The 14,544-nt window shown below is 35.1% G+C and overlaps 1 protein-coding gene across 1 annotated transcript in view; it reads right to left on the bottom strand.

The window, feature by feature from the left end:
* The window catches only part of LOC114166327, a 31,771-nt gene extending 17,359 nt beyond the window's left edge, over nt 1–14,412 (bottom strand). The window contains exons 1-2 of the mRNA XM_028051040.1: nt 13,598–14,412; nt 11,861–12,469 (exon numbers count right to left, since the gene is read on the bottom strand). Of these exons, the coding sequence (XP_027906841.1) occupies nt 11,861–12,469; nt 13,598–14,398 (1,410 nt within the window). The 5' untranslated portion in view covers nt 14,399–14,412. The remainder of the gene's footprint in view (nt 1–11,860; nt 12,470–13,597) is intronic.
* Nucleotides 14,413–14,544: the final 132 nt, after the last annotated feature.

Here is a 14,544-nt window from a genome sequence, read left to right on the forward strand (position 1 = left end):
AGAGTGAGGTACTAAGCAGAAGAAAATAGGAAATTGATAATTTTTTTATGATTTTGCAGCAATTTCTCAAATAATTAAAAATGATGCAGCTGAGCCCAAAATACGCAACTGAGCTCCAGTAAGATGGTCAAGGAAGAATCCATAATGCAACTATTGGAGCATATTTGAGCCACAAGAGAATGGTGTTTAGTGTTGTAAAGAACTGACAAAACACAAACAATAAAACACTTCCTGAGGCGTGTATATTCACTACCCTTAAGGACTTATCTACGGTGTGTTGCGCAAGCCCCCCAGGATACAACAGGAACTTCTCGGATCTTCCGAGGATCTCAAAACTAGCAAGAAAGTACTCTTAAAAGAGTAAATAACCCAGATAGTGGAAGAAAGAAATATGAGAGAGAAGAGAGCTAGAAGAATGAGGGAAAAGATTGAGAGATGGTGTGTTTTGAAGAGTACCAAAACAACCTATTTATAGGTGTGAGTGATGAAAGGTGAAGGGCTGAAATTCATAGCATTTATAAAATAATTTCCCTGCAACGTGCACAATTGGCAGCCTAGCTTTCAAGTTTAAGAATAAAAACGGATGCACCTCTATCATAAACATGAAACTGTCGTAAAGATAATTATGGCATGCAACGTTTAGAATCTTTGCAATAAATAGATTATTTTATAACAATCCCCCACATATTGCAAAAGATGAGAAAAGAAAGAAAGAAGAAATTCTGGATCTCATAAGACGTAAATGCATTGGAGCTGGTATAGCAAGCTATATGAACTAGTCCTAGAAAGATAAACTTAACACATAGTGTAGTTGGTATAGTAAGCTATATGAACCAAAGACACTTGATGTGTGTTAGTGGTTTATCAATCACAATACACCCTCACAATCCTTGTTGTTAACGCTGTGTTGCGCTTACTAGGCCATGCGCGTGCCCGGTGTTCATGAGTTCTCTAGAGATCATGCCAAGATCTCATACAAGCGGCCCCACTTGACACTCATATAAGTGATTTCATCAAGTGTATGTTGCAAATCATACACCACCCGTAAGGGATATGAAAATCATTAAAACTTTGTTTAAACTAAAATTTCTTATACCACAACGAATTTTAATTTACAAAGTTTAACCTCTCAATAATGCAGTCTCTAGCACTTTCACATACACCATAGGAATGGACATAATTGATTTAAAAATCAATTTAGTGTTATCAGAACTAACAAGTGACTTGTTTTTACGCTTATGAACCTTATTCATGGGATCTCCAATCACAAAGGTTGGGTTACCATCACTTTTTTGTTTGCAAGTGGCTTAAGTCCCATTCCCCTCGATGTTTCTAAAATCATATTTCTTCCCAAGAGTTTTGTCAGGGGATCTGCTAGATTCCGTTCTGACTTCACATAATCAATGGAAATAGTTCCACTCTTTAGCAACTGCTTAACCAGATTATGTCTCAATTGTATATGTTTATTCTTTCCAATATAGTTTTTATTTTTAGCTATAGTTATTGCCGATTGGCAATCACAATGTATAGATAATGATGAGGTTGGTTTCATTCCTAGAGTAATGTTTGCTAAGAAGTTTTTCAACCACTCAGCCTCACTACCAGCCATTTCGAGAGCAAAAAACTCAAATTCCATTGTTGATCTTGCAATAATTGTTTGCCTGGCTGATCTCCATGTAATCGCACCACCCCCAAGTTGAATACATAACCACTAGTGGACTTTGTCTCATCTGAATCAGAGATCTAGTTAGCATCATTGTACCCTTCTAGTACAACGGGAAATCCACTATATTCAATGGCATAATCCATTGAACCTCTTAAGTATCTCATAAGCCTTCCAAGTGCCTCCCAATGCTCTTGATTTGGACATTGAGTGTATCTACTCAGTCTACCTACTGCATAAGTAATATCAGGTCTTGAAAAGCTCATTAAGTGTAGTAAGCTTCTAATTATCTGGGCATACTGAGATTGAGAAATAGATTCTCCTCTATTTTTCATTAATTTAGAGTTATCATCATAAGGGGTACTCATTGGTTTAGAGTCATAATATCCAAACTTCCTAAGAAGTTTCTTAATGTATTGTTCCTGGGATAGTAATATACTATCTCCCTTCCTTATGATTCTAACACTTAAAATCACATTGGCTTCACCCATGTCTTTCATTTCAAACTTAGATCCTAGAAACAATTTAGTTCTAGAGACTATATCAATGCATGTACAAAAAATTAACATGTCATCCACATACCAACATATAATGACACATTCACCATTTTTCAGATTTGGAGTACACACATTTATCAGCATCATTAGGTGAAAACCCATTACAAAGTAACACATTATCTAGTTTTTCATGCCACTGTTTTGGTGCTTGTTTTAACCCATACAAAGATTTTAAAAGTTTGCACACCTTATTTTCTTGACCAGGGACAACACACCCTTCAGGTTTAGTCATATAAATTTCCTCCTCTAATTCACCATTCAGAAAAGCAGTCTTAACATCCATCTGATGTATCACTAGCTTATGGATAGTCGCTAGAGCTAACAAAACTCGAATAGAGGAAATCCTAGTCACAGGGGCAAAGGTATCAAAGTAATCTATGTTGGGTTTTTGAGTAAAACCTTTCGCTACTAATCTTGCCTTATATTTATCTATGGATCCATCAGGGTGATATTTTTTCTTAAAGATCCACTTACAACCAATGAGTTTTGCTCCTTTAGGCAAATCTACTAAGGTCCAAGTATTATTTTTCTCAATTGATTCAATTTCAGTCTTAATAGCCTTATTCCATTGTTTTGCATCAAGAGCACTAGTAGCCTCTAAAAAACTTGTTGGATCATTTTCAACTAGATAAGTATAAAAGTCATCTCCAAAAGAAATTTCTTTCCTTTGCCTTTTACTTCTTCTTAAACCCTCACTCATGGCATCACTATAAGTATCTATAGGTTGTTCATATGTATCACTAACCTTTAAAGGAAATATATGTTAAAAAAAATCAGCATTTTTTTGTCTCCACAATAGTATTATGTTCAATCACATCACTTTTAAGAACAAGAAACCTATAGGCAGCACTATGTTCAGCATAAGCCAAGAACATACAATCAGAAGTTTTAGAGCCTATTTTCCTTTTCTTAGGATCAGGTAATATTACTTTAGCTAGGCACCCCCGCACTCTCAGATATTTAAGATTAGGTTGATACCCTCTCCATAACTCATAGGGAGTTTTACCCGTTTTCTTATGAGGTATCCTATTTTATAAAAATCACGCAGTAAGAAGGGCTTCTCCCCAAAGGTTATCAGGTGCATTAGAACTAATAAGCATGACATTCATCATTTCCTTAAGAGTTCTATTTTTCCTTTCAGCTACTACATTAGACTCAAGTGAATATGGTGGAGTCAAGTGAATATGGTGGAGTTACTTCATGGATAATACCTTCTTTTATGCAAAAGTCATTAAATAAAACATATTCACCACCTCTATCTTATCTAATCCTCTTAATTTTCTTATTCAATTGATTTTCTACTTCTGCTTTATAAGTTAAAAACATATCAAAGGCTTCATCCTTACGTTTGATTAAGTACACTTTGGTGTATCTAGAATAATCATCTATAAAGGTTACAAAATAATTTTTACCACCTCTAGACATGGTTTGTTTTAAATCAGCTAGATCAGTATGAATTAACCCTAACAATTTTGTTTGACGTTCTACAGGATAACATGTTTTCTTAGTTATTTTGGATTCTACACATACATCACATTTACCACTTTGTTTATCATGCATATTAATTAATCCAAGTCGTTGCAATTTCATAACATACGAGAAATTCACATGTCCTAATCTAGCATGCCACATATCATATGAGTCAACGATATAAGCAGAAGAACATGATTCATTTATAATTTCTGAAATATTGAGTACAAAGAGACCTGGATCACAATATCCCTTCCCCACAAAAACATTATTTTTTGTCATTACAATCTTGTCAGATTTGAATGACACTTTAACCCCCACTTTTCTAGTGGTGCTACAGAGATTAGATTAACTCTGATAAAGGGCACATGTAGCACATCACTCAAGGCCAGAGTCTTCCCCAGATGTGAGTTTTAGAAGAACCTTTCCTTTTCCAATGATTGTAGTTATCTTGGAATCACCAAGATAAACATGTTCTTCTCCATCCCCTACACTAGTGTAGGAGGTAAAAGCACTCCTGTTTGCACAGATGTGCTTGGTAGCACCAGAGTCTACCACCCACTTGCTCACATTAGTAATCAGATTTACTTGAGAAACGACCGCAACTATAGTATCATCTTCCCCTTAGGCTATATTTGCCATAGGAGGATTGTCGTTTCTTGCTTTGCGCCTACATCATGATGGCCTGGCTTCCACATACGAAGCAATTACCCTTTTTCTTAAAGATGATGTTAGATCCATTGGGACGGGAATTTCGAAAGTTATTTTTCCTTTTGTGATCAGGTTTGTTCTCGTACCTTTTTAAAGCAGGTTTGTCTTCTGTTAGGAACAAGGCAATAAAGGAAAGAATAAAGGAGAGAAAATAGACACAGAGAATTTAACGTGGTTCGGCTACAATGTGTATGCCTACGTCCACGACTACACTAGGAAGTATTTGTATTTTTGGTGTATCTTAAAGCTTTACATAGAGTCTCTTATATAGTAAAATAAAGAACCACATCTCACTATTCTGAGCGATGTGGGACTAAATCAAGCACCATAATTCTAACAATTCTCCCACTTGGGGTTTGATTTACATTATCACCTAGTGTAGTGCCTTCATCATCAATTTTCTCGAAGGCCAGTTGAGGCAATGCAAAGCCTCAACTTAGTTGTTGTGACAGTCTTGGTCAACATATCAGCTGGATTCTCTGCACCTGGAATCTTCAACAAAATCAAATCTCCATCATTTATCAAGTTTCTGATAAAATGATACTTCAATTCAATATGTTTGCATCTGGAGTGAAGAATTGGATTTTTAGCAAGACAAATGGCACTTTGACTGTCACTGAACAATGAAGGTTCATCTTGCCCTTTTCCTAATTCTTTTAGAAGATTCTTCAACCATATCATCTCTTTTGCTGTTTCTGAGATAGCTATATATTCAGCTTCAGTGGTTGAAAGGGAGACTCTTCCTTGAAGTTTGGACTTCCAACTGATAGCTGTGCCACCCAACGTAAAAATATAACCTGTTGTGCTCTTTCTACCATCCAAATCACCTCCCAAATTTGCATCAGAAAACCCCTGTAAAGTGAGATTACTTCTTTTAAAGGACAAATGCATCTTTGAAGTGCCCTTCAAATATCTCAATATCCACTTCACTCCTTCCCAATGCTCCTTTCCGGGATTGGATAGAAACCTGCTCACAACTCCCACTGCATGTGCTATATCAGGTCTGGTGCAAACCATAGCATACATCAAGCTCCCTACTGCAGATGCATATGGCACTTTAGACATGTGATTTTCTTCTTCCTCTGTCTGAGAAGATTGTCTTTTTGAGAACTTTAAGTGAGTTCCCAAAGGTGTATTCCTGGTTTTAGCATTTCCAACATTGAACCTGCTAAGCAATTTTTCTATATATTTTTCCTGAGATAAATTTAGAATACCTTTAGATCTATCCCTGGAAATTCTCATACCAAGAATTTGCTTGGCTGGACCAAGATCCTTCATTTCAAAATTTTCTGACAATTGTTTCTTCAACCTGTCAATTTCTGTCATATTAGCACCAGCAATCAACATGTCATCAACATACAAGGCAAGAATGATATAACTATCAACATATTTCTTCACGTAACAACAATGATCTTCTTCACATCTGTGAAATCCTGAGTTTCTCATAAACTCATTAAACTTCTTATACCATTGTCGCGGTGCTTGTTTCAACCCATACAAACTTTTATGAAGCTTGCATACAAGATTCTCTTTGCCTTGTACTTCAAAACCTTTTGGTTGTGCCATAAAGATTTCTTCCTCAAGATCTCCATGTAGGAATGCAGTTTTCACATCTAACTGCTCCAGATGAAGATTTTCTGCAGCTACTATACTCAAGATAACTCTGATGGTAGTCATCTTGACAACAGGAGAGAAAATTTCTGTGAAGTCAATTCCTTGTCTCTGTTGGAACCCTTTCACTACGAGTCTGGCCTTATATCGTTTGCTGCCATCTGGTTCTTCTTTTAACCGATAGACCCACCTGTTTTGCAAAACCTTCTTTCCTTCTGGAAGCTTGGTTAAAGACCATGTCTTATTCTTCTGAAGAGACTTTATCTCATCTTCCATTGCTAGCTCCCACTTAATAGATTCACCTCCCTGCATAGCCTCAGCAAAATGCTCTGGCTCACCAGCATCAGTCAACAACAAGTAATGCAATGAAGGGGAGTACCTTTGTGGTGCTACAATGGTTCTGCTAGACCTTCTAGTCGGTAATTCAGGAGTTACTGACTCTACTATCTCTTCAGGTTCTGACCCAAACTCTGACTCGGGTTTTGACTCAGGCTCTACTTCTGTATTCTGCCTTCTGTTGGCTACATCACTTTCTGAAACTTCTTCTAATGATACCTACTCTGGCTTTTTATTTGCATTTGCAAATTCTGCAGTCCTGTCCTTATAGAACATGTTTTCATTAAAAGTAACATTTCTACTTCTGATAATTTTCTTGTTTTGGTCATCCCAAAACCTGTAGCCATACATGTCAGATCCATAGCCAATGAAATAGCATCGCTTTGCCTTAGGGTCCAATTTATCTCTACTATTAGAGTTCAACAAAATATATGAAGCACAACCAAAAACTTTCAGATGTGAAAGGTTTACCTCATTTCCAGACCATACTTCTTCAGGTAACTGATAGCCTAAAGGGACTGATGGTCCTCTGTTTATGAGATAGGCTGCTGTGCTTATTGCATCTGCCCAAAATACCTTGGGTAATCCTGACTGGATTCTCATACATCTTGCTCTCTCATTCAAGGTTCTGTTCATTCTTTCTGCCACACCGTTTTGTTCTGGTGTTCCTGGAACCGTCTTGATCATTCTGATCCCATTCTCTGAACAAAACTCCTTGAATTGATTACTGTCATATTCTCCACCATTATCAGACTTCAAACATTTAATCTTTAAACCTGTTTGAGTCTCAACCTCCTGTTTCCACCTTTTAAACACAGAAAACACATCAGATTTATTTTTAAGAAAATAAACCCATACCTTTCTTGTAGAGTCATCAATGAAGGTTACGTAATACTGTGAACCTCCAAGAGATTTCACTGGAGCTGGCCCCCAAACATCTGTATGCACTAGTGCTAGTCTTTCAACTTTAGACGACTTACTTGTTTTGGAGAAGCTAACCTTTTTCTGCTTTCCAAAGATACAATGTTCGCAAGGTCCAACGTCAACATGCTTCAAGTTAGGTATTTTACCTTTTGAGACCATGAGCTTCATTCCTTTCTCACTCATATGCCCAAGTCTCTGATGCCACAAAGAGGAACTGTTGCCAACTTCTGCAACTGATATCATATCCTCATCTGCAATCATGTAAAGAGATCCTCGCTTCTTTCCACGAGCAACAACAAGATTACCTTTCATTACTTTCCAGTGTCCATCTCCAAAGGTGGTGTAATGCCCCTCATCATCCAACTGCCCTATAGATATTAAGTTTCTCTTTAAGGCTGGAATATGTCTGACATTCTTCAAAGTCCACACACTTCCATTAGAGGTTCTGATATTGATATCACCTCTTCCTATAATATCAAGAGATTTTCCATCTGCAAGGTAGACCTTCCCAAACTTTCCTGGAACATAGTTAGATAATAGTTCTAAAGAAGGTATAGTATGAAATGACGCACCTGAGTCCATAATCCATGAATCAATAGAACAATCTAGACTACATAATAGTGCATCTTCAATTTCATCAGTTGCTGCATTTGCTGATTGATCACTATCTTGCCTCTTGTTGTTGTTGTTCTTCCTTGGAGCCCTACATTGATTTGTAAAGTGACCCCTTTTCTGACAATTCCAACAAGTGATATCATTCCGGAATTTTGGTTTTGATTTCTCTCTAGACTTTGATCTGCCTCGGCCTTGATTACGACCTTTCTGGCTACTTCTTCCTCTAGTTTCAGTACTCAATGCTGAACCGGAACTAGAACTGGAAGATTCCCCTGAACTTTTCCTGCGAACATCTTCGCTTAAGATCAGGTCACGGATGTTATCAAGCTTCAACTTACTATTACTTGCAGAATTACTAACTGCAGTAACAGTTGCACTCCAACTTTCCGGAAGAGATGATAATAAAATTAATGCTTTCACCTCATCATCAAATGTTATCTGCACTGATGTCAACTGCGCAATAATTGTATTGAATTCACTAATATGATTAGTAATCGAGTTACCTTCACCCATTTTTAGGTTGACTAGTCTGCGAATCAAATACACTTTATTGGCTGCAGATGGCTTCTCATACATATTTGACAATGCCTTCATCAAATCTACGGTTGTGTTCTCGTTCATGATGTTGAACGCAACATTCTTGGCTAATGTCAACCGGATCACACCGAGTGTCTGCCGATCTAACAAATCCCATTCCGCTTGCTCCATGTCAGTTGGCTTCTGCCCTGTTAAGGGTAGATACAACTTCTTCTGATACAGGTAGTCCTCTATCTGCATCTTCCAGAACCCGAAGTCACTGCATTCAAACTTCTCAATCCTCACCTTCCCTTCTTCCAATGCCATTGCTCTTGCTGCTTTGACGAAAGCTCCTGCTGCTTTTGACCAAAACTCCTGCTGCGGCTTTTGACCAAAGCTCCTGCTGCGGCTTTTGACCAAAGCTCCTGCTGCCTTTGACCAAAGCTCCTGCTGCCTTTGACCAAAGCTCCTGCTGCCTTTGACCAAAGCTCCTGCTGCCTTTGACCAAAGCTTCTACTGCCTTTGACCAAAGCTCCCACTAGTTCTCTAAACTGAGATCCCCAAGAAGAAAAAATAGAAACCAAATCTTTTCTGATGTGGAAGATCAGACAATGCTGCAACCACAGAGCATACTAAGAAAAATGGCTCTTGATACCAATTGTTAGGAACAAGGCAATAAAGGAAAGAATAAAGGAGAGAAAAATAGACACAGAGAATTTAACGTGGTTCGGCTACAATGTGTATGCCTACGTCCACGACTACACTAGGAAGTATTTGTATTTTTGGTGTATCTTAAAGCTTTACATAGAGTCTCTTATATAGTAAAATAGAGAACCATATCTCACTATTCTGAGCGATGTGGGACTAAATCAAGCACCATAATTCTAACAGTCTTCTACCACATTTGCCTTTGCGGATAAAGCTTTGTACCTTGCAGTAGCACTCTCCTTCCTGTTGGTGTCTTCTATTATGATGTGTGTAATGAGCTCTTGAAGCGTCATTTGCTTGTGTATATGTTTCAGCTGTTGTTTATAGTCAGTCCAGGATGACGATAATTTCTCAATCAAAAGTTCTGAAACAAACTCATCAGGTAGAAGTATGTTCTCTACTTTGATATCTTCAAGTAACTTGTGATATTCGTTGATTTGAATATTTATGTCTTTATCTTCGATCATCTCCCAACGGTAGTAATTCCTTATGACGAACCTTTGTCAGACGACGTCCTCAGCAGTATATTTGAGAATCAATGAATCCCAAATTTCTTTCGCTTCCTTATATGAGCAATACACATCGAACAAATCATTAGACAAGGCACTAAGTAAGGTGTGTCAGCATACCTTGTTTGCATAAGTTCAATCTTCAACTTGTTTGGCACTGGATTCGTCAGGTTTTGAAGTTGAGAGAGCCATAGCTACTCCATACATGTCTAGAATAGTAGACACACGTTCTTGCCAGCGTCGGAAGTTTTGCCCAGAGAATACCTCAATTTTTGATACATCCGGAAATGGTTTCGCAAAGACGGTCGGAGTTCTGGAACTAGTTTGATTCTCCAAAGTAGTAGAGTTGTTGTTGTCAGCCATAAGTCCTTAAGATTGTTGTAAAGAACTAACAAAACACGAACAATAAAGCACTTCTTGAGGCGTGTATATTCACTGCCCTTAAGGACTTATCCGAGGTGTGTTGCGCAAGCCCCCCAGGATACAATAGGAACTTCTCGGATCTTCCGAGGATCTCAGAACTAGCAAGAAAGTACTCTTAAAAGAGTAAATAACCCAGATAGTAGAAGAAAGAAATATGAGAGAGAAGAGAGCTAGAAGAATGAAGGAAAAGATTAAGAGATGGTGTGTTTTAGAGAGCACCAAAACCACCTATTTATAGGTGTGAGTGATGAAAGGTGAAAGGCTGAAATCCATAGCATTTATGGAGAAAAATTCAATGCATGACAATGGTAAAATAATTTCCCTGCAACGTACACAATTGGCAGCCCAACTTTCAAGTTTAAGAATCAAAATGGATGCACCTTTATCATAAACTTGAAACTGTAGCAGAGATAATTATGGCATGCAACGTTTAGAATCTTTGCAATAAACATATTATTTTATAAGATTTAGCACTTAAGGCAGTGCATGGTTGAGCCACAAGAGAATGGTGTTTAGCACTTAAGGTGGTGCATGGTTGAACCACAAGGTGGTGTTGAGCCACATAGGTAGTAATGACAAAAGAAAACATTCCAGAGAAGGAAACCTCCGTGGTTGAGCACCAAAAGTTGGGCTGAACACCGTCCAAAAATTTTTATAAACAAAGACCTTAAGTCCTCATTTGAAGCATTGATTCGAGTGTTAGAAATGCAGCAATAGAGTAGAAATAGGTCGATGAGGCTTGAGAGAAATGCTTATTATAAATTCTATGTGTAGGTGTTATTAGAGTTGTATTGCAATATTCTATGAGCAGCTGAACTCTCTTGAAGTTCTAGGCTATAGACATGGGCCTAGACCTATATAGAAAGAGTACTTCTAGAACATTAAATGATTTGTATTTTAAGTAAACAAAACAATAGTGGTTTAGTAGAAGAAGATGAGATGAAATCTAATCATAGTCTTTACTCCACTTGGTCTATATAATTATTATTATCTATATTTACATGTATTCTTTATCAAAATCCATAAAACCCAAAAAGTAATTATCAATATACTTTATAAATCCTTATTGATATGATAACTTCCCTTTCGACTGTTCTACAACTGATTTGGTTCACTTACCAATAAGTCACACAGTTGGATAACTCTTTTAAAACTTTTAAAACCCTTTTAAAAAAATTTTGTAGATATATTATCTAATAATGAATATTTACATATTATATGATACCTTAAAATTAAGTTATATAATAAACTTTTGAATAATATTAAAATTTTATTTAATTGATATAATTAGTAAAAATAAAATTCGGATCTATTAACTCTACATTTTATGAAACATTATAAAATATATAATTTGCCTGAGTTTATATGAGAATAAATGGACTCTGTCCATATATATTAATCATATATTTAGTTTTTCGTTTCTTGATGAGTGAAAGCATAAAATTGGATATGACCAGAGCATATATCTCTGTTTATGTATTCTCATTCTTATATATATATATATACTAGTTACCGAGTGTGTTCACCGATTACTAAATAAAAGTTATTAAATTTAAAAAGGAAAAATACAAAATTTAAAGGTTAAAATTGGTAATAAAATGTAGATAAAAAAAAACGGTTACCAAAAATAATATCTTTTATATATTGTTATATATGTTTATCATATTGACACTGTTATTTAGAAAACTTTTTTTTTTTGTTCTTCTAAGGTATTAATATAAAGAAATATAGATTTTATAAAAGAAATGAATAAGAGTAAGAATAGATAGTGTGCATTTATATATAAAGTAATTTTGAATGGTTTGAGAATGAATGACCTGTTGTTTGGAGCGGTGGATAGAGTATTTGAGGGATGGCAATTTGTACAGCGTCAATGAGGTGAGAGGAGGAAACGCAGAGTGTTGTGTTGTTCCATCTTCTCCTTCTCCAACTTTTTCATCCTTCCTAAATATCTCTCTCAATTCCTCACATCCACATACGTGAAGCAGTCGAAGTCTGGTGAGATCTGTGGTGGCCAAGGATGCTGGAAACAAACTTTTAAGACGCCCACAACCATAAACATACATTATCTCTAGCGCTTGAAGGCCCATAATTCCCTCCGGATCCTTCTCCCATACATGCTCCAGTTTTCGTAGATTATTTAAATACAATTTTTTCAAACGGAATATTCCCGAAGGTTTTGTCACCCTGTTCTCATCATTGATATTAAATATGACCTCTGCTGCTTTGCAACGGGATACATGTAACTCTTCTAAATTGTGAAAGCAAGAAAGCAAATGAGATGGAATTACATGCACTACACTATGACATCCCTCTACAGTCAACCTTTTCAAATACCTAAAGCTGTTTTGCTGCACCGAACGACTGGCTTGCCATAGTTGAGTATCATCGGAAAGCCGCAGATCCTCAGTATATGCGAAACTGAGCTGTAAATCACAAAAATTATTAAATTACTTCTCTACCTTTCAAATATAATCATACTTTTTTTATCCCCACAAACTTAAACAAAAAACAAAATTACATTTTTCAACTTAAAAACTTTTATACTATAGCCCTCACTTTAATAATTTATTTTTAAATTATCTCTTTAAAATAACTAAAAATATTTGTTTTCATTCACAAAATATTTTTTAGTACTAATAACAGTATAAATGCTATATAAATTAAAATTATCAAATTACTATGTAAATATTTTGTTGATTTTAATTAAATTTAATATACTCATTACTCTAAAATAACTATTAATATGAAATAACATAAATAGTAATACTATTTTTCTTTTATATTTTTAGACAAATAATGTAATACTATAAATTTAGTAAAATAGTTATATATCCAAAAATAAGTTTATTTATTCAAAATTACTCATAGTGATAACAATGAAAATATATATAAGTAAAGTTATTAAAAGTGTTATATTACAATTATTTTTAGAATTTTTTAATTTTTTAAATTTAAAATTAAAATTACTATCTAATTACCGTGCTAAATTGTGTTACTTTTATTTAAAAAACATAAATTTTAATATATAAAATCTATTAATTTATACTTATAATGAAGATTTTTTTGTCATTTTTAAAATTTTTATCTTTAAAATTATTTTTTTATTTAAATTTAACTAATTTTTTTAATTTTTGAACATTTTTTATTTAATTATTTTTTTTTAAATTAAATAAATAAAAATTGTCTATTAAATAAATAAAAAATATTCATAGCTAAATTATAAAAAAATTATTTATTTTTATAATTATAACTTTATCATTTTTTTATTACAAAAAGGGAACACACATTATCGTAATGTGTATTTTCAATAGTTAATGTGTATTTTCAATAGTTAATTATAATGGAAATTTTGTAACCGCGCTGTGTGAAAATCTTAAAACAAAAACCAGATTTAATTTAATAAATAGATAAAAGGAATTAAAAAACATAATTAAAGAAATCTTAACGTACTTACATTTAACGTAATTCTTTTGATTTTTTTTCCCATATAAGAAAAGTTCATAAAATTAGGAGAAATAGTATTAAATAAATGAAAAAGTGAGAGTAAGTACCTTATCATCGAAAACCTTTTGTATGGTGGCATTCAAGTCACCTTCCCACTGCCATTTCGCCTTTTTATCTCCCTCCACACGAAATATATCTTTTAACTTTGGTGCTATTGACTCTCTCTCACTGAATTTCTTCATCTTCGGACATTCTCTTACAATCAATATTTCCAGTAATGGGAATTCGAATTCACAGTTCTTGTAACCGCAAAAACTTGTCATGTTCATTAGCCCCACGAGTTCTATAGAAATCAATTTGCTGAATACAATTTTTATCCCTTTGCCTTCTTCACTTCTGTGGTTGCTTACTATTTGCTCTACTTGACGACAGTTGATTACCTTCATGGTCTTAAGTTGAACCATGGTTTTGGCCGTGGAGGATGCCACTAAATCTTTTAATCTATGACATCTCTTCAGTTTCAAACATGTCAAGTAACTCAATGATACAGAAGAAGGACATAAATTGCTCAAATTGTAGCAACCTTTTAATCTCAAAAGCTCCAGCCTCTCTAGAACTTGGTCTCGTTCAAATCCTAGATCACTTATATCTGAGGAACAAATAAACAATTGCTTCAACTGTAATACAACTCCCAATCTGTCGTGCTGCCCGTTGTTTGTACTTCGCAGTGTCTCTAACGATTCAGAACTAGAGGAAGTCAATTTTAATTTTTCTAGATTTGGCATTTTGTACAGAAACGGGTACAAAAGATCTGGGCGGTGGACTGAATTCAAGATAATAAGCTCTTTTAGTTTCAGCATTTTGTACTTGGATAACCAATTTTGAGCTTCCTCGAAGTCAATTTCCATGTACTCCAACTTGGGAAACACCTAAACAATAAAAGTAAATAGTAAGTAGATTGAAATAAATGTCTCCGGCACACCCGCTTCAAATTTTTTTTATTTTACCCTTTTTTTTTTGTTTGGTTTTTGTAGTTTGCATTGAATTGTAACTC

The sequence above is a fragment of the Vigna unguiculata genome, chromosome 10 (assembly GCF_004118075.2).
Source record: "Vigna unguiculata cultivar IT97K-499-35 chromosome 10, ASM411807v1, whole genome shotgun sequence".
Lineage (NCBI taxonomy): Eukaryota > Viridiplantae > Streptophyta > Magnoliopsida > Fabales > Fabaceae > Vigna > Vigna unguiculata.